This window comes from Haliotis cracherodii, unplaced genomic scaffold (assembly GCF_022045235.1).
Source record: "Haliotis cracherodii isolate W230 unplaced genomic scaffold, xgHalCrac1.p SCAF_6, whole genome shotgun sequence".
Taxonomy (NCBI): domain Eukaryota; kingdom Metazoa; phylum Mollusca; class Gastropoda; order Lepetellida; family Haliotidae; genus Haliotis; species Haliotis cracherodii.
The window spans coordinates 15,997,257-16,022,963 of NW_027266319.1; the positions used below are offsets into that span (position 1 = coordinate 15,997,257).

General features: G+C 39.5%; 1 protein-coding gene across 1 annotated transcript in view; it reads right to left on the reverse strand.

The window, feature by feature from the left end:
• The window catches only part of LOC139446275 (dynein axonemal heavy chain 3-like), a 178,323-nt gene extending 155,289 nt beyond the window's left edge, over window positions 1-23,034 (reverse strand). The window contains exons 1-2 of the mRNA XM_071227629.1: window positions 22,987-23,034; window positions 11,915-12,013 (exon numbers count right to left, since the gene is read on the reverse strand). Of these exons, the coding sequence (XP_071083730.1) occupies window positions 11,915-12,013; window positions 22,987-23,001 (114 nt within the window). The 5' untranslated portion in view covers window positions 23,002-23,034. The remainder of the gene's footprint in view (window positions 1-11,914; window positions 12,014-22,986) is intronic.
• Between the last annotated feature and the right edge of the window lie 2,673 nt (window positions 23,035-25,707).

A 25,707-nucleotide genomic window follows, 5' to 3' on the forward strand; every position in this document is an offset into this window, starting at 1 on the left:
GTATAGTAGAATGTACAGTGAAGTGAATAGGGTCTGTGACAGGTGAAATTGCCAGCAATGTACAGTAAAGTGACTTTCATGAGCGATGACAGACAGGTGAAATTGCCATCAATGTACAGTAAAGTGACTTTCATGAGTGATGACAGACAGGAGAAATTGCCAGCAATGTACAGTAAAGGGACTTTCATGAGTGATGACAGACAGGTGAAATTGCCAGCAATGTACAGTAAAGTGACTTTCATGAGCGAGGACAGACAGGTGAAATTGCCAGCAATGTACAGTAAAGGGACTTTCATTAACCACCACAGACAGGTGAAATTGCCAACAATGTACAGTAAAGTGACTTTCATGAGTGATGACAGACAGGAGAAATTGCCAGCAATGTACAGTAAAGTGACTTTCATTAACCACGACAGACAGGTGAAATTGCCAACAATATTCAGTAAAGTGACTTTCATGAGCCACGACAGACAGGTGAAATTGCCCAACTCCTTGGATCAGTCCCTGACCGGGGGATCACAGAGAGCACATGCAGTAGTCGTGATTCGATCATCCCCGAGCTGGCTTCACCTGGCATGTGTGTCTATACAGTGATCCTCCCTGTATCGACACACAGGTAATCTACAATGACAATCACTCAGGGGATTGACACATACATCTTCCATTAGGGACATCCAGACTGAAATACTTCTGTGATTCTGTCCTACATGTTTGTGTTTCCACAGACTTGACCTGACAATGCTGGAGTTTATTGCAGGAGATCTGAAGGGCCTCGTAATTCCTCGCCTTATTCGTTCTCAATTTGTCATTCAAGTTTAACATGAGGACAATGTTATACAGGTGCACAGATCACACCTGGAATTCCTACTCCTCTCTGATGAATATGTTACATGTGAACAAAAAAACAAACAGATCCCTTGGATTAAATTATACATTCAAAAGAAAATGTTGCGATCATAAAGGTATTGAACTTGAGGTGTTACATATTGATTGCCAAGGACCAGTCTGTGTCAGAATGTGCCGGTGACTCACTATCGAATGAATGAAATTACCTGTGTGAAAATTTACATTGATACGAGGGGCGGCCGGGTAGCCTAGTGGTTAAAGCGTTCGCTCGTCACGCCGAGGACCTAGGTTCGATTCCCGACATGGGTACAATGTGTGAAGCCCATTGCTGGTGTCCCCCGCCGTGTTATTGCTGGAATATTGCTAAAAGCGCCATAAAACCATACTCACTCACTCACTACATTGATAGGAAAAACTCATTTTCCATGTTACAGTAAGAAATAGATTGGGTTTAAAGTCATTTTGAACAATATTTCAGTGGCAGAGAGAGCAAGCCATCAAAAGTGCCAGGCTAGCAAGCTCAAGGTGCTGCGATCGCATCCCGCTAGTGACCGAATTGTTATTAATCCTTGGGACCATCAGTGTTTACAGTCTTGTCACTACCCCTAGAGTACAGTACATACACCCTGTGAACCCCAAAAACCCCACTCATCCAATGGTAGATGCCCAGATGGTGGAAACACGAATACATACATACACCTGAAACACAGGTGTCTATACGTGTGGTTGTCACCCTGGGCAAGTGACTTAGTTCAGCGTGCCTCTGTTCACCCAGCAGGGAATGGGTACCCGATATGTAAGGTGGATGTAAAAACCTCCTAGCACCCCTAGGCAGCTTGGGTTGTATACTCCCCAGGGAGTTGAGAATGATAACTGGAATGCAAACAGATCCACTGTTTGGGGAACAAATAAAATTGCTTTTGAGCAGATACAAGCCAGCAATAATATCATATAAGATTAAGTCAAATGGATGAAAATCCCCAAATGAAAATCGCCACTATGGTGCATCCCCTACCATGCTATAGTAGTGACAGACAATGCAAGGATCATAACTAAAATACATCCTGTATTCAAACTTACATCTAAAGCCAGCAGATCCTGGTAGCTAGGGGAGGCAACTCTGCACAGAAGTGCCTTAGATCGTTTGGCTTACGATGCCTTCCAATAGGGTGTTTCAGGTAATTGCTTATTACGAGATCTGAAGCTTATTCCTGATCCATTGTGTATGTATGATAACTCCCTGCATAAACACAGCTCACATAGCTATGGCCATAAACACACAGCAGATAGGAATCGAGGATGTATTCCAGTAGGGGTACTATAGTGTTTAATTACTCTCCTACAGCAAGGTATGGGGAATAATAGGTGAGTGGGGGTGGGTGGAAGTGGATATCTATTGTGAGGTAGGGGAGAGTTACAAGCCAGCAAATCTCTCTCCTACTGTAAGGGAATCAGGGGTGGGTGGAAGTGGATCTGTGAGGCGGGGGAGAGATACAAGGCAATCAATCACTCCCACTGCAGGGGGAGGAAATGATAAGATGTGTGGGGGTGGGAGAGGGGTGGAAGAGAGGTGGGGGAGAGTTATGGGGAGGGGTGGGAGAGTGGTGGAAGAGGGGTGGGGGAGGGTTTGGGGGGAGGGGTGGGAGAGTGGTGGAAGAGGGGTGGGGGAGGGTTTGGGGGAGGGGTGGAAGAGGGGTGGGAGAGGGTAGGAAGAGGGGTGGGAGTGGGGTGGGGAAGGGGATGGAGAAGGATAGGCTTATGGGGCTTTAATCACTTCCCCACAGCAGGTGAACAGGAGAGATTACACAACCATGTATATAGCCGTCCATTAGATTTACATTTATTGAGCAGTACAAGCCTCATTAAGAAACATGCTTTGTGTCCCTATATCCTCCATTGATCAGACTATGGAATATTCATACTTCACATGCTATCAATTACAGACAGGTCTTGCAGACAGTGGATAGGGGAGTGTACAGACAGTATGGCAGCCACAACATAGGACATTCATAAAGGCACTCTTGTGCTTCATCAATGCTATAGGATCTAAGGATTTTATATAAAAATACTATTGTGTTTCTTCCATCTCCTCTGTCTACTGAATACGATCTCAGGATTAGTTAATTCTTCTTTATCACTTCCTTATTTCCAAGGCAACCAGTAGTCTCAACATGTTAGACATCTTGCCCATCAACTAAACTCTAAAGTTTACCCAAAATAAATGAATACAATGGCTCCCTACCCACTAAAAAAAACAATGTCATAATCATGAGTTTTTTGGATTAAAGGGGAAGTGTACACGCAAAAATCACTTTCTTTCTTTTTCTAAACAAAACGCAATTTTAGAATTAGTTAGTATCTGTGTTTGAAAATATACACTCATTTTTTTTCACAGTGAAAGTAGGAAGCTCACAATAGTGTGAAAGTGATATGCCGTTATGAGGCCTTCGTTTTACGAGCGAAATAGGCCTGAGTTATCCCCCTTAGATTATGACGTAATTGGTGCCAATTCAACTGGGTCCCTGTCTATTCTCAACGCAAAAGATATCAAGGACCAGTTTGCGGTAAAACAACATGGTCTACGACACACTCCGGCGCAGTGGTGACTCAGCATAACACAATTCTGGCTGGCATCTGAGATGCTAGAATCACAAAACTGTACCTACACCACGTGAAGCGGCTCTAACAAAGCATGATGACGTCATAATGTTTATCAATTGGCACCAATGACGTCATATTGCAATGGACATAAGCCATGGTGTTTTTGTTATGGAAATAGAACACTTGGAAAATGTGAAAAATATAAATCGTTTTAGTGCAAAAAATATGTTAATTAAATATGATGTTTTTATATTTTTGTCTATGACACTTCTATGTTAACACTTTTAATGTGGAAAAAGTAAAAGAAAAAAAAGGTTCATTTCCGTGTGAACTTGCCCTTTAAGTTTAGAAAGGAAAAAACAGTTTTCTGTTTTCTCAGTTACAACCTGCCCTAAGTGTGCAGAGGTTCTGTAGGTCTCCCTGATATACAGAAAGGGGGCCTAGCGTTGGTTGCTGCCTTGCTGGTGTGAATCTTAATATATTTCATATAAAGCGTAGTACGCGAACTATGACCTACCTATGAATTGACCAACAGGAAGTCAATGTTAGCCACTTAGAAAGCAGCTTTCTTAAACTTTGGGGTACCAGTTTCAAAGTTGCGACTTCCATTCCAGACTATGCTATTGGAGGTATTTTGAATAAGTCATGCAGTCCGTAACAGTTGTTTTGTGTTAAACTTTAGAGTTTGCATGATTAGAAAACATATTCCGCCAACAATGTAACATAACAATATGAATATTTATTATATATTTTTTATTACGTGTTTGAATCCTTATCAATCGGGTAGTTGTCCGATTTTCGATCACAAACATTGATACTACTTAATTTCGTTTATCCGACATACTTGTTAATCCGACATAATCATATGCAACCATCTATGTCAGATTAACGGGACTTGGCTGTATTGATATACCAGGGTAGGTGATTATTTCAATGTTTCAGCATTTGAACATTCTTCAATCTTTAGCATTTTCAATCTGTAATATTACTTATATTATTCTGTCCTTTCCAACAACACCAAGCAATTAAAAGCCAGATAATTTGTCAAAATGGCCTTCAGTGTCATGTTCCCAAACAATGGATGACCTTTCAACACTGCAAACACCAAGTTTACCTTATATAAGTTTACTACAAACTACCACCAGCAATCAATCAACCTTTCTCCTTACATATCCAATATCAGCATACCTTCAAACGAGTTCTATACTTCAAACATCCCCATGGGGGCAGTCATGCGTGAAAGTTTGATAGATTTGAACCCTTCCCCTTGAAGTAAACAACTCTACGTAACTGATATGACATTTGTTTGTTGTTCTTTTCAATATCAGCACAGTCATACCCGACCGATCCTGGATACGGCGTGCACTTCTACCCCTCTTGTAATCTCGGTACTGGGTGACACTCGCCAAACAGCTGACCTGGTGTGGTCTGTAGGTTGTGTTGGGAGTGTAGTCAAGCTTAAATACGCCCTGATCAATTTATGTTCATTTCAAAACTGCTTTTGTGAAGTCCCTGATAGTTTGATGTACCCAGTAAATCATAAGTCGAATGTCTTGTACAAGATGTCAAACGCAGGGTCGTTCTGTCAATCAATTCAAATCCGGGTTAGGATATACATGTATGTATACATGCATACAGCATTGTAGTCACACAGTTCCTAGGGTGGCCCAGTGGGGAAGGCTGAAGACCTGAGTTTGACTCTACATGGTACAACTTGTCAAGCCCTTTCTTCGTGTTCCCGGGCATCAGTCTGCTTTAAGGGACGTAAAGCCCTATCTTTAGAGCGCATGAACACACAATGCCATTAAGAAAGTGGTAAAATCTACCAAATGTTATACCATATTTGATGTAATAAGCGCCAAGGGCGCTCTCAAAATTAAGAATATTATTTTAGTTAAAGATCATGAATTTCGTGGTTTATGCTGACAGCCTGAAAAGTTTATATACGACAGATATATTTTTCCAGAATTTAATTGCCCATAATCAAGAACACACGAGTGCGTATTATACACAAATAAATAAGTCTTGTGTACATTGATCAATTTGAAGGGTTTCTAATTGGGATTGTTCACTAGCCAATATATTAGCAAATATCGCCGTGGACACTTGTTAGAGCAGGGCGCTTATTACATCGAATAACACTTTCTGTGCAAAGTACAGAATCTAGTACTTTTTTGGGTTGTGTCACATCCGGGATACGAACCCAAACTGTCAGTGTGAGGCACCTAATCGCCAGCGATCTAACCCACACAGCCACCAAGACAAAATGAAAATCAAACAACTGATAGTCAAGATCACATAATTTGTGTACCCCTCTAACGAACGTAAATTGGTACGGCTGGTGCATGTTTCAGTCTGAATGTGCTGTAGTGGTGCTGTTTATTAGGAATGCATCCTTCCTAGTGACTCATCTTCTCCCCATGCCTTGGGCAATACTCATCAAAGGGGGACAATTTGCCTTAATGCCAGGCCAATATATTTCCTTGAATTAAAATTTATTTAAATATAAAAAATAACAAAAATTAAAACATTGCGTGGGATAGAACCTGACTTTTTCACATCCTCTTGTAAGGAACTAAACTGACATCAATCCAGATTCCTTATAGGAGGAAAAAAGAAAATTATAAGACAAGAAATTAAACCTCAGTGTTCATGCAAATAAAGGCATGTTACGTCTTGCTGTATGAGAAAGTGTCCTGCTTAGTTATTAAACACCGTACATGCTTTGTCATGCTACTTTCTTTTTTCCTAAATGTGAATGTGAACAAAGGTATATTACTTGTTCACTATCAACTTATGAACTTTGCAAAACGTACGTAATAGCTATTGGCGATTTCATCTGTGGATTTCCTATATTGTTACATGTAAAGATTGTGGAGTTTATGAAGAATGATTTTTTGGTCTTTTTTTCTGGTCCTCAAAATTCGGCTTATCAGCAGATAAATACGGTAATTCAAATTCTGATTCCTTATTTTTTTAATTTATCGCCTGAAGTTGAAATATTGAAGTAAATCCATAACAGTAGAAGTAACATTTGTCTGGACTAACAATACAAGTGTGGCCACAGGTAAAACATGTCATTTCTTATTTCACGTTGTCACATTGTCACATTGTCACATTCCTATCCTGTGTCAGAGCTCTGCAGGGTTATGGAGAAATACATGTTAAGCATCGTTAAACTTCATTTTCTCTTTTCAACAAATATTCAAGAGCTAAAACTGTGTTCAACATAAACAAAGAATTTTATTTGGTAATTTAGTCAATGATTGTACGCAAATGAAATACAGACCGCCCCTGACCTTGAATACACATGTACTGTCGTCCCCCCCTGCCTCATTGACCCTGGGTCAAACCCTCAACTCCGGGTGATATATATATGTGTGTATTGAGAGGGTTTATCAGACCTAGATAACCCTGGCAGTCATTCTGTAGGGGGTGCTGACATCACTTGATAATACAGGTAAAACACTGTCAACATGGCCCAAATGACATGGGCCACCCGGTATACCCACTAATGACAAAGGCCACCCGGTGTAGTCCCTTATGACATGGGCTATCTCGAGTACCCTCTAATTAATGAGATAGGTCATCTGGTCTCTCAACACCCCGACCCCCCCCCCCCCCCACACACACACACACACACACCAATGATAATTCCCCACCCTAATGACAATTCCCAATGACAATTCCCCACACCAAAGACAATTCACCACCCCAAAGACAATTCCCCACACCAATGACAATAATTCCCCACCCCAAAGACAATTCTCCACACCAATGACTGTTGCCCACCCCAATGACAATACCCTACCCCAAAGACAATTCCCAACACCAATGACAATTCCCTGCTCCAAAGACAATTCCCAACACCAACGACCGTTCCCCACCCCAATGACAGTTCCCCACCCCATTGACAATTCCCCACACTAAAGACAATTCCCAACACCAAAGACAATTCCCAACACCAAACACAATTCCCAACACCAAACACAATTCCCCACCCCAATTACAATTCCCCACTCCAATGACAATTAGGTTACTCTGGTGTCCCTCTCCCCCTATCTCCCCACACAACTGTCCATCCATCCCTGAACACCCACCCCTCCTGACACCACCCTACAAACTGACTTTATCTACCAGACTGTGCACTGCCTTGAGATGAATGATACAAGCAGTTCAAAGCATGGCTGGTACATAGAGAATACTACACTCATTCTCGTTAGATACCATTTTTACGAAACGAGTGGACTTTCTATGGTATCTGACCGAGCGAAAGCGAGGTCAGATACCATAGAAAGTTCACGAGTTTCGTAAAAATTGTATCTAACGAGAATGAGTGTGGTATTTTATTTATTACCCACGTTAAATATATATTTAAGTGTAAATACATAACAACTTTCGTTCGTTGACAGACCAAACTGAAACCGGTTGCAAAATCTGGTTGCGCATGAATATTGATATATGACCAAATATGGGCATTGTTGACATGTTTATGCATACGCATTAACAACATGCGCCTGCTGTTCTGTTTGCAAACAAACCAGCACCGACGCTCAAGATCCTTTTGGAAGAAAGTCTTCAACTTATGGTAATTCAAACCCCATGTTGTTAGTACGCAGGACACCGATAAGAAAATTTGAAATGTCACATTAGCGCCGCGCTTTGAATAACGGACCAACAGTCGGTCACACTGCCGGGGTCCTGTCTGTGCAATCAAAATGGTTCGGTTTCCTTGATCTATCAGCTGAATTTATATCATGTCCGTACCATTTTGGAAGAGGGAAATCAGACTGTTCGCCAAAGACATTCATGTTAACTGTACCACCCTTTACTGAAGACGTGAAAATCAACAAACTCAAGTCTGCTTGCATGTCAGTGACAGCTTCGAACGATCAAAGGGCAAGGTCGCCACCGGAATAAGAAAAGACAACCGCGATCCACTCACAGCGTTTTACGCTAGAGATAGGGAATGTTACTGTTCACATTTGGGATGTTTGGGGCCACAAAATCAGAAGTCAGGCACACTTCCACGGAGTTTTCGAATGATTTTTATCGGAACTGTGAACTTTAAGTGATCTGGTCGTGCTGTCGTGTTCGTTCATTCATGAACAACACCTACCGAAACAGCGCCACAAAATACGCTTCAAAGGGGACACCGATGGCACAACCGGATCATCCCAAGTAAGTCTAGATATCTGTCCAGATAGTTTAAACAGACTTCATTTCACCACGCTTATCCTTTTACGTTAAATCAAATTGAAAGTTGCGAAAATGGTCGGGTGCGTCACGCTCAAGGGACGCGCTCGATCGGCAGTCGTACATTGTAAATCGATTTATAGATCTAGCTCGATTATACGTCTGTAGGAGCTCTATGCATAACTTATATTGAATGCAAACCGAATTTGATGCGTGTGACTATCTTGTTTGGTTTAATAAAGTGTTTGTAAATATCTCTCGTTCTCATGAATTTCTTCAGTTCTGCCTTGTAATCGCAAAATGAATGACGTCTCGCGATTTTTTATGAATGAAAAAAGTAGTCCCGGTGTGACAGAGGTCACGGTTATCCAATCAAAACGAATAAAACAAGGTCAACCTTGTACGACACACGTGTGACGTACGGATTTAGTATCTTACCACCTGTATCTTCACCACGTGGGTAATAAAATACTCTACATTATGAACCATATCATGATAGGAAGGTTGTGACACACGACACCATGCATTCAACACAATGTCATCAAGCTGTGTCCCTACTTCAAAATAACCTACAACATACACAACACTAGGCCAGTGGTGTAGCATAGGTCTTTTATCTTTTTATTGGTTGGTTTACAAAAACGTCGGCCAATAATTCAATGAAGGTAGTAAACAAAACTAGGAAAATAAATAAGATTAGTACTGCTACCAATGAATGAAAAACAAACTTATAGGTTTGGAGTATAACGAAAAAAATGTATTGTTTTTTTTGTTGTTAGAATAAAGGAATCACAGACCATCAATAAGGGGATACTGTAAGAATATCAACTGTTGGATGAATCCAAACATACCTATATACTGTAAACAGGGAATTTTTTGCAACCGTTTCATTATTTCGAGTTTTGCGAACGAGACTCAATCGCAAAAATTAAAAACGCAAAAATAAGTATAAATAATACATACATACTTTATTCATTGCAACACGTCATCAAATGTTGAAATCATCAACCAAAACCACAAGTTACTCAATAAGTTAAAAACACAAATGAATGCAGAATGGTCACACAATACATCACAAATGACAGTGTAAACAGACCATTCAAATTCACCGTCATGACACTGAGTTGAGTCAATTATCGTATTTGATAATTGGTCGCAATCCCTTCCGTCAACTTTCCGGCCAACTCAGATTAACTAGCTTCGGAGAGAAGCTGTCTATTGTTTGGTAATCGAGGGGTCATCTCAACACGGCAACTCGCAAAAATATCTCGTCGCAGTATTGTCTTTGGTGTGGTATTCGCAATATTTTAACGACGCAGAAATAAAGCTGTTTACAGAACTGTGATATGAAATGTCTTGCTGCATCACATTACTGTTCATGTTTTCAAGCTTATTTCAAAGGATTTTTAATTTTGTGGATAATGAGTGAGTATATCATTTTGATCAAACTGGATATTCTGACACAAGATGAGTACCGTATTCAACGTAATAAGCGCTCCGCTCTAATATGCGCCCACAGCGATATTTGCTAATATATTGGCCAGTGAACAATCCCAATTAGCACCCCTTCCGATTGATCAATGTACACAAGACTTATTTACTCGCGTATAATACGCACTAGTGATGTATATGCACCCTTAATTATGGGCAATTAAATTCTGGAAAAATATATCTGTCATACATAAACATTTCAGGCTGTCAGCATAAACCACAAAATTTATCTTTCAATTCTGTTTTTTTCCACCAAAATAATATTCTAATAAGAGCCCCCTATTTCTAATTTTGAGAGCGCCCTGGGCGCTTATTACGTATTATAAGTCCTGCAATAACTGAACACACTAAAGTCAGCATAACATCTCATATTGTCAACATTGAGGTACAGCACGGCCAGGGGCGGGCTTTACAGAATGAAATACACAGCGGAAAGACTTAACCCTGAAACAATATCATCCTTCATCATTCCAGCACTAACCATCATCTCACTGATCTGCACGTCATCCATCCCTGATGGCTGCAGGGATAGGAATGTGTAAGCAAGGATTATATCCTACCTAAATATTATCCCGGGGGAAGTTTTACTCTAGAGTATAGGATAGAATAGGATTAAACACACTGGTATTGGATCAAACACACTAGGAAGAATCATCCTGACACTAGAGAATTTCATCCCCGGGATAAAAAATAGGGTAGGATAATTTTCACTCTTACAATTGCAGTGGGTTTCAGATAGAGAGAAAGCCAATCTGTCATACATGTGTAGTATACATTTCTTCAAAATATTGTGTATTCTAAGCAACCATCACCTAAGTTGACTCCATCACTGGCTGCCATTATTAGAGTTAGGTTACTGGTTCCTGGTAGTCTTGTGAAAGTTACACTGAAACTGCAGGACTCAGTAGAACTTCTGCAAACCATCTTTGTGCACTGAACAGTGGGAGAGGGGTGGTGTGGTTTTAAATGGGTGATGATGCCAATCCCATTAAAATCAGATCTAAGTTCTCGCTGCCACTAAACAAAGATCTTAGGACATCCCATTACGGGTCACATCAGAACAACCTTTAATGAACTTTGATGGACCACTGAAACAACTATCAAGAAGACAACATCAGCTGATTAGGAATCAGCTTTCTGGTGCTTTACAGTACTCATTTCAACCTGGCGACTTCCATTTCAGAAAATATGTTGACAATGTTCTCGATTAAAATTTTGAACAAACGAACATTCCGGAATGTCTAATATATGGTTGTGATTGTATGGCCACATACTGTGCAACGCCTGCTCCTTTCAAATGTTTATCCCACGGAAGTGAGACAGACAGACAATAATTTTGACGGAATTAGTCATACCGGCTGTAACTGGCGTGCAGAATACCCCGTGTTAACGTTTTCAAGGTCGCATGACTAGAAAACACATTACGACTGTCACTTTCATGATCTGGTAAGCAACACTTTGATTGGTCGGATGAAAGGTCGTTTTGACATGACCCGTAACAGGATGTCCTCAGATCTTTGTTTAGCGATGGAGAAAACTAAGATCTGATTTTAATGAGATTGGTCATGATGCTTACCTAGTGAGCACTGTGTGGTTGATGGGTGACAATGGTTACCTAGTGAGCACTGAGCGGTGGTAGATGGGTGATGAATCTTACCTAGTGATCACTAAACAGTGGTAGATGGGTGATGACGCTTACCTAGTGAGCACTGTGTGGTAGATGGGTGACAATGCTTACCTAGTGAGCACTGAGCAGTGGTAGATGAGTGAAGAATCTTACCTCATGAGCACTGAGCGGTGGTAGATGGGTGATGATGCTTGGGCGGTGTCTCACCTCAAACTCATTGGGCTGGGCCACCGTCACCCCATGGTGGAGCCCCTGTGAAAACAAGAAAGCATGGGATGGGATAACAGACTCTTTTTTCTCTCATTTAAAATTTGCACTCAATAAATGCTTTTGTGAATATCACATTTTGGGATGTGATGACATGCAATGAGCCTGACCAGCCGATCCTGTTAGTCACCTCTTACAGCAAGCATGATCGCCTTTTATGACAAGCATAGGTTACTGAAGACCTATTCTCCACCTGGATCTTCCCGGTAATCTTCAGGAATTCAACATTTGACCTTGTCCTTGTAGTTCAACATTTGACCTTGTTTCAGCAATTCAACATTATGACCTTGAATCAGCAATTCAACATTTGACCTCGTTTCAGCAATTCAACATTATGACCTTGAATCAGCAATTCAATATTATGACCTTGTTTCAGTAATTCAGGACTAATACCTTGCTTCAGGAATTCAACATTTGACCTTTTCTTAGTACTTCAACATTTGACCTTGCTTCAGGAATTCAACATTGACCTTTTCTTTGTAATTCAACATTTGACCTTGTCCCCATAATTCAACATTATGACCTTGCTTCAGGAATTCAACATTGACCTTTTCTTAGTAATTCAACATTTGACCTTGTGTCAGTAATTCAACATTTGACCTTGCTTCAGGAATTCAACATTTGACCTCGTCCTTGTAGTTCAACATTTGACTTTGTTTCAGCAATTCAACATTATGACCTTGAATCAGCTTTTCAACATTATGACCTTGTTTCAGTAATTCAGGACTAATACCTTGCTTCAGGAATTCAACATTTGACCTTTTCTTAGTAATTCAACATTTGACCTTGTCCCGATAATTCAACATTATGACCTTACTTCAGGAATTCAACATTTGACCTTGTCTTAGTAATTAATCATTTGACCTTGTTTTAGTAATTCAACATTAGCACCTTCTTAAGTCATTAAGGCTTGCTCCTACAGTATTTCAATCAAGGGATCCCCTAAATCATCAGTTTCTGACACTAGGGTCAGGTCAGGGGTCGTTGAGCACATGCCATTTCAATACACAGATACAACACAATCAATCAACTGATTAATAACAAAATCTAGTGTCACACAATAGGTGTATTTTTTTTCAAATTAAACACTTTATTACCTTTTGTTCCTTAATACCAGATATGAATACCATGTTAAATGCCAATCATCCTCCAATTCTACATGATCTCTAGCCAATTAACTTCTAAAATCATAAAAAATATACACAAATGTCTTGAGGGATAGGTAATCTAATATTTCCAGTTTACAAAGCAGCGATGTGTTTATTTTGTCCACATGGCTGTAGACTCCCTGTGCCATGTATGCCGTAAAGCAAACGTCAGTTCTCCACACGTACCTTTGGCATACTTATCAGCATAAGATAACAGAAACGTACCTTGGAGTGATCTATTCCTGTTCAATAGCCAATACTGGGCAATAAAGTCTCTACATGGAGTTAATAAACACCATGAACATGTTGAAACAAATTCCACAGTTATAAAACCGATTTAATTGAACTACATTTTCAATAAAAAGCTATCAAAGTACTTCTTGTCTGCGATAGCAATCCAATTACAAACATCCTCGAGGAAGAATTTATTCCTACCCAACCTTGCACATTCAAGTCAGAGGGAAGACACACTTTTTTTCCTAATCAATAACCGTTAGGCAACTCTCTAAAACCATTTGTTTACAGATTTAACCAACTGGAGACTTAAACCACAATCTGAAAATAAAATTAAAATTGTTTTAATATATTATATTTCCAATGTCATTTTTTTAATACAGAAGAAGGGAAAGACACAAATAAAAATATACTGCAAAATTACAACAGTAACTATTAATGTTTTAACTATAATTGATCTATCGTACTCTCTGTTGTCTCTTGGCATCTGCCAAACCTTTTTACACATAAACACATATGTGTACATATCTCTGCATAAACACTATACGAGTACATCCCACACTTCAAACTGTAATAGGGGCTGTCGGGTAGCCTAGTGGTTAAAGCCTTTGCTCATCACGCCGAAGACCCGGGTTCAATTCCCGACATGGGTACAATGTGTGAAGCCCATTTCTGCAGTCCCCTGCCGTGATATTGCTGGAATATTGCTAAAAGTGGCGTAAAACCATACTCACTCACTCACTCAATCAGACTGTAATACCATATCTTTTTTTCCACTATGCTGACTGACTCAATTCAAGAAAAAAATGAGCTACACAATATATTTTTATTCTTATTTCGAATGGCCCTAACTAAAAAAACTCTAATTTAAAAAAACGGAAAGAGTATATATGTATATATATATATATAACATTACTGAGATCTTGGATGCATCCTGTGTATTTCAGATGACAGTAACAGCAGAGTCTATGTAGCTTGTCTTTAATGACAGACAATCCCATTTCTTTCTTTTAGAAATCGTCACGTAGAATTGAGCATGACTATTAACTCCACACGTGGAGAGCCAGCCTTGCAATTCAATGTGCTACATCACACAGTGGGGAGTCGTGCCTCTGTCAGCCCGGGGAATTATGTGTCTTACTCAATGTGGGATATACAAGCAACCACACGTCTGGATTTAAGTGGTCGCAAGACGACAAAAGGGTTTATTTACACAGCCATCTCACCAATAAGTCGATGGCGTAATTGTAGACAGCAATAAGTTGAAAGACAAACAGAGTTCGGTTTCTGATATATCTGCCATGTAACCTATAATGCTACCTAGTAAATGTTGCATAACACACAATGCCGAACACTTTAAGTGTTATGTTATAGCCACACACTTTTTGTAGGCATAGTGAATTCACTCACTGTACCCTGAGTTATCCTTGAATGAGTAGACACTAAAAGAAATGTGTTATTCTGCCTGCCTTTTATCCTGGACAAACCATGGTTCTACAAATGCACTGGCCCATTAGCAAAAAGGCAGTCAACTATCATGTCAATGCTAGACCAGTTGGTCGCTTAACCAACACATATGGTCTATAAATCAGATCTGCCTTAAATTTTGCAGAAGTACTGGTAAATGCAGTGATTGTGAAATACGCTATACCATGTATGTACCATATAGTAGCATGGAAGTACCATTGAGTACCATGTATGTGTCATTAAGTACCATAAAGTACCATAAAATACCATACAGTACCATGGCAGTACCATAACGTACCATGTATGTACCATAACATACTATGTATATACCATAACGTACCATGTATGTACCATAACATACCATGTATATTCCATAAAGTACCATGTATGTACCATCATGTACCATCTATATACCATAACATACCATGTATGTACCATAACGTACCATGTATGTACCATAACATACCATGTATATACAATAAAGTACCATGTATGTAACATAACATACCATGTATACACCATAATGTGCCATGTATGTACCATAACATACCATGTATGTACCATAATGTACCATGTATGTACCATAACATACCATGTATGTACCATAATGTACCATGTATGTACCATAACATACCATGTATGTACCATAAAGTACCATGTATGTACCATAATGTACCATAACATACCATGTATGTACCACAATGTACCATGTATGTACCATACCATACCATGTATGTACCATAATGTACCATATATGTACCATAACATACCATGTATGTACCACATAAGTACCATAGTTGTGTACAATGACACAAATATCGCTTTCTTCCGGGATAAAGGCAATTATGTTTCTCAACTGAATTTCAAGACGATGGGTTCTATTCCCTTGCACACATCCCGTCGTCTATCCCCTTGAAACTACACCGACCATGGTGTACAGAAGACGTTCTTGACACAGCCATCTTCCGGAGGCAAGAAAGTTAACTGACTATAAAAGTCCAGTTTCCACCCTTGCCAAACTAGGCTGGTATTATGGAGTTACAATTTGGCTGGACTAACGAGTCTATATATTGGACGTTAGGAGAGGCTTAGAAGGGACATAACTGGTAATAGCCACTGGTGGCGCTACGATCGATCGGGAATTCCAGCCTAGTTCAGCAAGGGTGGAAACTGGACTTTTAAAGTTTGTTAACTCTCTTGCCTCGGGAAGATGTGTCACAGCATGCACCTACATATTCACAATGAACTAACAGTGTGTTAATAACACAACTCAAGGCGCAATTTCCATGGCCCGTTTGGTGAACAATCGGACTCCCTGGTTAAAGTGGCTTTGATAAACTATTTCACTTGAGTCGCTTGTGTGAGGTCGACACGTCATGGCCTAGCTGTGTATCTGACAGATTGAAAATGGAAATCAGTTAATAGGCTGGCTCTTAAACTCTCCTTATGTCCCTTCTCAAGCTCCATACTATTGCTTTCAAAAAAATTCTGCTTCATTGTCACTAGGTATAAATGCGTACTTGAGCCCTATGGAAAAACTTTATGTACATAGAATATTGGTTGCAACATTGAATATGGAGGATTAAAAAAGATTTGTTTAAACAATTACGTACATCCAATATATACTACTCAAAAGAAGTTAAGGATCACCTGATTCTTTCATATTACAATAGTTAATCTCTCATGCCATGACAGATTAACATGACCAATATGAAAGAATAGGGTGATCCTTAACTTCTTTTGAGTAGTATATTACACTTTGGTATTTCCCAAGTTTTATGAAGTCCAATTATTTTTGCTGTTTGAAAGAAGAACCTGACACGTAATCTTACAAAAGTAACTAAACATCTTGCAAGTGATTCCATGGCTTGTCATTGACTAACCAAGCAATATTTTACATAAACCGAAGAACAATTATCCCATGCACACGAGCAGAATACTGTTTCCTGATTTTTGCAGAGTTTAAATAAGGAATCAGTTTCTATTATTGATAGATATATTTATTTTTATTATCTGTGAAGATTCGGGGTAGAATAGGTCTTCAGCAACCCATGCTTCCTGTAAAAGGTGACTATGCTTGTCGTAAAAGGCTACTAACGGAATCAAGTGGTCTGGTTTGCTGACTTGGTTGATGCAAATCACATGATGTCAATCACTGGATTGTCCGGTTCAGACTTGATTATTTACAGACTGCTGTCATAGAGCTGGAATATTGCTGAGTATGGCGTTTAAAAAAAAAAAAAAATGTATATCCACAGTTTGCACACTGTTTTTTTTGTTTATCCTTTCATAAATGCAAAAAATATTGAAGTTAATTCTAAATTACATTTAAATAATTGAACTGGGCCATGCCAAAAATTATATATACTTATATACTTATATATATCCTTTCTCCCACATCAGGAAAACAGGTCTTATTTCAGTGTTAGCAAGATAACAGTTGAACATGTTTCTTTCAGCACAAAAATTTTTCCTCCTGCCTGAACCAAGTTTTCATAAAATTACTTTTGTTATTCTCAGAGGAGAACATTTCAGTGTGTGAAAAGCATAAATATTTTGAAACAAATATCTTGTGTGTAATCACACATTCGTGACTAACTCATGTTATTCCAGGACAAGGCGAATAGCGACTTGTGACCCTCTTGTGTCCATTTTTGCGACTGGGTTCCGTCTAGGTGCAAACGGGCATAGCTAAAAGCATTGTCAACTTGTTGCATAATGATTCCCCCATAAATCACATATATTCCAGATGCTATTGAAATCACATCGGGACTTACATTATTATACAGTATGATTGAACAGATTTAACTGTATCTTGGGTATAGTTTTAAATGCAAGACATATGTAACATCAAAACTTATTCCTGAGGGATTCTTTGACCGAAGTACTTGAAGACATACGCGCATTCTAATTGGTTTGTCATATTTTCGCACATAACAATCATCGATGGGGGGACGAGCTTTTTTGCAGGTTACGGAAAGGGGCGAGTGGTGACAAATGTGTAATCACTATAACGTCAACATTATGTAGAAATGAGTTCTTTATCCAGGTATTTTAGTAGAATAGTAGAACACTATTTACACTATTGCCTTTTTTTTGACAGGTTTACACATTTGCTTTTCCAAAACCCAAGAATCATAAAAAGGCCTTTAACGTATTCAAAAAAACTTAACGAAATCAAAGGCTTACTTCCCTCTCCAGGTGGACCTGATTTGAATGTTTTCATATCTGAAATTAGTTAAGAACCGACAGGATAAACAATAATTTATAATTTATTCCAAACATCATTTGTGAAATTTGGCATCGGCTGTTCGTAAATCAAGTTAGGAAAGAAATCACCTTATATGTTTAAATCTGCCCATAAATCAACCTGTCCGAGGAACTGCAGCTGTATCTATTAATCATTATCACTGAATGTACGACAAACAATCTGCATTAAAAACAGTAGCAACCAGGTGTATCTAGGAAATAAAATCCTGACATTTGTCCATATGAACCTTCGTTGTAAGGGTTCCCATCATGCATGACAACATGGCAGGACTAGAATTACACACACTTCATCGTGGACAGGTCTCCAATGGCCTCATAAATTTTATTCTTTAGTTCAGTTAAGATTAGTTTTGACACTACTATAAATCATATTGAAATACACTTACTTGGTTTGAATGAACATTTGTTTATTGGTCACATGAAAAAAGACTCAGATAATTGACATGCAAACATGTTCCAATCTGAAGTTTCCTGTGGGCTGTATTAGCACTGCAGGAAGTTTTTGCTGAATTTGGGTGGAGTATCATGATACAACATTTATACTGAGTTTTCCTATAATAATAAGATCCACATCAAGAATATGTTTTATCATGATAGGAGTCATAAGAGCTGTAATAGCCGTCAGAAACATAATAGAATTACTACTGGGTTATCCGATGCCGACATACTACCTATATAATATCATATACTACTCAAAAGAAGTTAAAGAACATCCAGTTTTTTCATATTTCAATTGTTGATCTTTTATGCCATAACAGATTACCTATAGTAATGTTTATAAAAGAATCAGGTGTCCCTTAACTTCTTTTGAGTAGTATATACCAACACTACAATAGCAGGGGTGTAATTATATCACGTTTTTGTTTGTTGTTTAATGCCACACTTGGCAATATTCCAGCTGTATGATGACAGTCTGTATATAATCAAGTCTGGACCAGACAATCCAGTGATCGACATCATGAGCATCGATCTACACACTTGGGACACGATGACATGCATCAATCAAGTCAGCAAGCCTGATCCCATAAGGGGCCTGTTACGACAAGCATAGTCGCCATTTATTGGAAGCATGGGTTGCTGAAGACCTATTCTACCCCAGATCTTCACAGGTAATTTTATCAAGAGTGCCACAGGGCAGTCATAGAGATATTCAGGTTCAGGGCAGTCATATAGACATTTATGTTCAGGGAAGTCATAGAGACATTTAGGTTCAGGGCAAACATATAGACATTTAGGTTCAGGGCAGTCATAGAGATATTGAGGTTTAGGGCAATCACTGAGGTTTTTAAGTTCAGGGCAGTCATAGACACACTCATAACAACTGCTATCTGTTATACATATTAGAGTTTGGCTGTTCTCAGTTTTGTTTTCAGATAGTTCCACCATTTACAACATAATTAACAGCAATATGTTTTTATTTGGCAGAATAACTTGTAAATTTATTTTAAAAAAGAGCCATTTGAACCGTTTATTTTTTAAGGCCACAACTAATTAATTATTTATTCTGGCCAATCTCTGAATAATAATAATAATAATTTGTAAAAGTAATGCCCTTTGTACTGTCAGTTAATTAAAAAAAAACATCCTAAGAACAAATAATCAACTTGTGATGGCCTTGTGAAAAAAACACATCTTTTGTAGTAGAATAAAGAAATAAAGACAAATTGTGAGTTTGTTTTTGTTCACACAAAACTCTTCTTTACAATTTATTATGTCAGTCAAATGAATTTTTTCAATCATTTTCTAAAGCTAAAAAAAATACATTTTTCAATAGAAATGTGGGAAGGTTTACGGAAACCAAACTCCAGCTTCATAGTGATTAATACACAGCAATAGAACCATGTGGACGAAGATCTGTATCGCATCAGGGACTCCCATAATTCCCTGCTATGTACCTGTAGGGGCTATATCACTTCCTGTTTCAGTGCTAATACGGCTATAAAAGACCCACCCACAGAGATAGGCTGTACAGATACCACACTGCCCACTACTGCTGATCTGCACTGATTACAACAGCCAGGGAATAAACATGCTTTATATGGCCAAATAAATCATAGCCATTAACGCTATTAAATCATATGACATAAAGACAGCAATATTTCACTAACTTTTTTCAATATTTCAAATCAGCCTTCTTTATCTGATTTGTGGTAATACTGTTCCAAATCTCTCCTTTGTATCGTGTATGTACCAGCTACTCTGGTGTGAGTACTAGGTATATCAAGACAAATGAGATATATTCCTGTATGTTGTGTGGGCCCATCTGCACTAATTTTGTCCCAATGTTGACTTAATGTCAGGTATCAAGCTGTGGCTGATTCTCTTATTTTCAATCCTTAGTTTGTCTGCTACAGACCTGATATCTACTGATTGCTGACATACACCTGCTGATTTCTGACCCTACCATCTAACCATCTACATACCAATATAACCTACCATCTAACCATCTGCATTCCAACATTCCCCCACATCTAACCATCTGTCTACCAATATATCCTACCATCTAACAATCTACATACCAATATAACCTACCATCTTACCATCTGCATACCAATATACCCTACCTTCTAAACATCTGCATACCAATATACCGTACCATCTAACCATCTGCCTTCCAATATCTCCTACCATCTAACCATCTGCATACCAATATACCCTACCATCTTACATCTGCATACCATTATAACCTACCATCTAACCATCTGCCTTCCAATATCTCCTACCATCTAACCATCTGCATACCAATATACCCTACCATCTTACATTTGCATACCATTATAACCTACCATCTAACCATCTGCATACCAATATACCCTACCTTCTAACCATCTGCATACCAATATAACGTACCATCTAACCATCTGCATACCATTATAACCTACCATCTTACCATCTGCATACCAATGTTCCTTACCATCAAGCCATCTGCATACCAATATTCCCTACCATCTAACCATCTGCCTACCAATATTCCCTACCATCTAACCATCAACATACTAATATCCCCTACCATCTAACCATCTGCATATCAATATTCCCTACCATCTAACCATCTGCATACCAATATCCCCTACCTTCTAACCATCTGCATACCAATATCCCCTACCATCTAACCATCTGCCTACCAATATCCCCTACCATCTTATCATCTGCCTACCAATATCCCCTACCTTCTAACCATCTGCATACCAATATCCCCTACCATCTAACCATATGCATACCAATATATCCTACCATCTAACCACCTGCATACTAATATTCCCTACCATCTAACCATCTGCATACCAATATCCCCTACCGTCTAACATCTGCATACCAATATATCCTACCATCTTACCATCTTCATACTAGTATTCCCTACCATCTAACCATCTGCCTACCAATATCCCCTACCATCTAACCATCTGCATACCAATATTCCCTACCATCTAACCATCTGCATACCAATATTACCTACATCTAACTATCTGCATACCAAAATCCCTTACCACCCAACCACCTGTCCACCAATATTCCCTACCCTCTAACAACCTGTGATTTCCCCACTACCCTGCCACCTCTCTATCCATATTCCCTACCCTCTAGCAACCTGATTTTTCACCACTACCCTGCCACCTCTCTATCCATATTCCCTACCCTCTAACATCCTGTCATTTCACCACCACCCTGCCACCTCTCTATCCATATTCCCTACCCTCTAACAACCTGTCATTTCACCACAACCCTGCCACCTCTCTATCCATATTCCCTAACCTCTAGCAACCTGTCATTTCCCCACTACCCTGCCACCTCTCTATCCATATTCCCTACCATCAAACAACCTGTCATTTCACCACTACCCTGCCACCTCTCTATCCATATTCCCTATCCCACGTTCCATCCGCCTTCAGTCTTCAATGTTTCTACCATCTTACGGCCTGGCTATGTTCTCTGTCTGCCAAATATACAACTATTAACAAAATATTACATTAAGAAATTAACAGCACAGTGTATCCATGTGTATCCTATTTAGAAACTATTAATTAACGGTCCAGTTTCTCATTACAGAAACAGTTGATTAAAACAGACAAGAAGAAAGCCACTGACTTAGCGAAATCAACTCATGCATCACCCCAATCAATCATTCAATCAATTCCCAGTCAAAGCAAGTGTTAGCCATTTTCCATTTCCATTGTCTACAGCAAAAGCTTACCTGGGCTTCGCGAATCAATCGTTTCTTTCGGTCCATTAGAAAGGCAAGCTAGTTCAGTTCCACGTGACCCCACAGGGGCCCCCAGGTATGCAATGTACCGTTAGTACTTGAAGAACTATACCGCTATTTCATGCCTCGGAGTCGCTTGTTCTATTACACTACCGCTACCCAATATGTCATCTACGTTTCATGTTTATCCCAGGGGAGTAACAAAATCATTAGTAAACATGATCACAAAATTGTTTGTGTCACACAAGCTTTGATTTACATCATAGTCACCCTCTAAAGACAAATCCCAGGAAAACAGTTTACAGATTCGATCTCATAGACAGTATAACATTTATCCACACACTTTTTACTACCGTATTAAACCACGACATTCTTTACAAAATGTCAACATAAATTCTATCGGGATAACAATATTAAATTTACTGTGGTTTTTTTTTGTATTGCAACATTGTTTTATGAGTAGATACATATTAATATAAGTATAAACCCAGACTACCGATGGTGAATGCACGATGTCATTAACATATAATCTTCACGTAACTTTGACAAGTTATCCCTCTAAACAGTGGTCGCGGAGTATGATAACTGTCATCACGGCCGACCCCCACCACAGCTCAAGTTAAAAAATTCTAATTTACCTGTTTGTGGGCCATCCTCCAACTTTCACTTTTCCCTAGATGAATTAATTTTCTGTGTCCATGTCCAGTTTGAAATCCTCCGTTAGGTATAAATCCATAGACACTGTCATTTCCACATCGTGAGTGAATCGCTCTCCCGCGAGCATGGTAACTCTCACCTCCAATTCGTATGCAAATTAGTTGCTCCGGCGACTATTCATAACACGGCTGGTGTATAGGTGTTTGGGCCAACTTTCAACATAAATACGATAGCAGGCAGGGAGCACTTATACCTCCAGTGACACTCGCGCGTCTTACTGAGATAAGACATTGTCAACACCGAATGTAAAAGTATTCGTGTGGAAAATTCCTCCACAGTGTGCGATATGCTGTATGTCCAACCCCGACAATACCGCTCCAGTGGTAGGTGTGTGGACTGTGAGAAAGATCCGCACTGCTGATGAATAGAAGTCCATATACTTTTTCTTCTGTCTATTCAGCCTAAGTGTTCGGGATGTCTGTTCAGTCAATGTTTGTTGTGATATAATGCTGTTGGGGTCAAGAATTGCCGACCGTGTTTTTCAGATTCGATAAAACGTGACGCCTCTACTTATAGCAATAGGGGGGACAAGATTCGAAAGTAATGTGATTGGTATGAGACATTCTTATATGCTTGTTCAATAACACCGACAACACCGTTGTGGAATTGGTTAGAAATAAGCCTAAACTTGAAACATCCGATTGTAGTGATGTCTTTCGTGGTCTTCAAATGTAAAACAACATCAATTCGCTCATTTTGGCAACAAAACTGATTCATGTCACTCGGGTATATTTACAATTGATGTCTTGTGTTTATTTCCGTATATTATAAAAACAATAAGATAGCAGTTACAATCAGTTGTCCTAGGGCCTGTATGTTGTCCTAGGGCCTGTATGTTGTCCTAGGGCCTGTGTGTTGTCCTAAGGCCTGTATGTTGTCTTAGGGCCTGTGCGTTGTCCTAGGGCCTGTATGTTGTCCTAGGGCCTGTATGTTGTCCTAGGGCCTGTATGTTGTCCTGGGGCCTGTAAGTTGTCCTAGGGTCTGTATGTTGTCGCAGGGCCTGTATGTTGTCCTAGGGCCTGTATGTTGTCCTATAGGGACTGTATGTTGTCCTAGGGCCTGTATGTTGTCCTAGGGCCTGTGCGTTGTCTTAGGGCCTGTATGTTGTCCTAGGGCCTGTATGTTGTCCTAGGGCCTGTATGTTGTCCTAGGGCCTGTATGTTGTCCTAGAGTATGTATGTTGTCGCAGGGCCTGTTTGTTGTCCTAGGGCCTGTATGTTGTCCTAGGGCCTGTATGTTGTCCTAGGGCCTGTATGTTGTCCTAGAGTATGTATGTTGTCGCAGGGCCTGTATGTTGTCCTAGGGCCTGTGTGTTGTCCTAGGGCCTGTATGTTGTCCTAGGGCCTGTGTGTTGTCATAGGGCCTGTATGTTGTCCTGGGGCCTGTAAGTTGTCCTAGGGTCTGTATGTTGTCACAGGGCCTGTAAGTTGTCCTAGGGCCTGTATGTTGTCCTATAGGGACTGTATGTTGTCCTAGGGCTTGTGCGTTGTCCTAGGGCCTGTGTGTTGTCCTAGGGCCTGAATGTTGTCCCAGGGCCTATATGTTGTCCTAGGGCCTGTATGTTGTCCTAGGGTCTGTAGGTTGTCGCAGGGCCTGTATGTTGTCCTAGGGTCTGTATTTTGTCCTAGGGACTGTATGTTGTCCTAGGGCCTGAATGTTGTCCTAGGGCCTGTATGTTGTCCTAGGCCCGTATGTTGTCCTAGGGCCTGTATGTTGTCCTGGGGCCTGTATTTTGTCCAGTGGCCCACAATCACATAGCAGGTAGCAGGCTCTGATTCATATAGCCTGATATATTAATACATCCATACAATCCCTGTTTATTTTCAGCTCCCTTACTGTCCCCTATAAGTGAATTTTTTTTATTATCTCACTGTCCCCTTCTCTGTATATATCTATATATGCTGTGATGCGTTAGAGCATATCCATAAGTGATGTGGAATTCAGAGCTTTTTTCATAAGATAGTTTTAAGAATGTTAAAACCTATGAACTAAATACTTGACTAACATTCTGTCATTAAATTGTTTCATTGTGTAATAACGTTAACCTCTAAATACATTAATAAGCATTCATAGAACGCCCGAATATCACATGAATACGCACTTTTAATAATGTGTGAAATATGCACTGGTATATAATACAATATCCTATCTCTGCAGACACTAACCAGCACATGAACATTTTCAACTCATTAAATTAGTATAAATGTAAATCTTGCATAATACTAAACGCTAAAAGACACGTAAAAATGTATATTTAAAGTTTTTTTGCAGAACTTGTACAGGTTTATATACCCGCGATACCCTATTGTTTTGACAGCTGTGTTACAGATGTCAGCCTCGCAATAAACACGATCTCTCCTCGGGATATGCATGGAAAAACCGGTAGTAATTTCAGCGACAGTTTCGGCGTCAATATTAGCACTTAATCACGCGAGTCTGTCAATAAGTTAATAGCATTATTTAACCAAGTCGAATGCAGCATATATCAGCTCGTGGGCTCCTGACCGCCCACATAATCAATGGTTTGCGAGGGATTTCATATACAAAGCCTAAGTGCGACTCCGATTATCTGATAAGGTGGCGAAGACTAATGTTATTGTTGACGAATCCGATCCGATTTAGAGTAACGGGTACATTGTTCT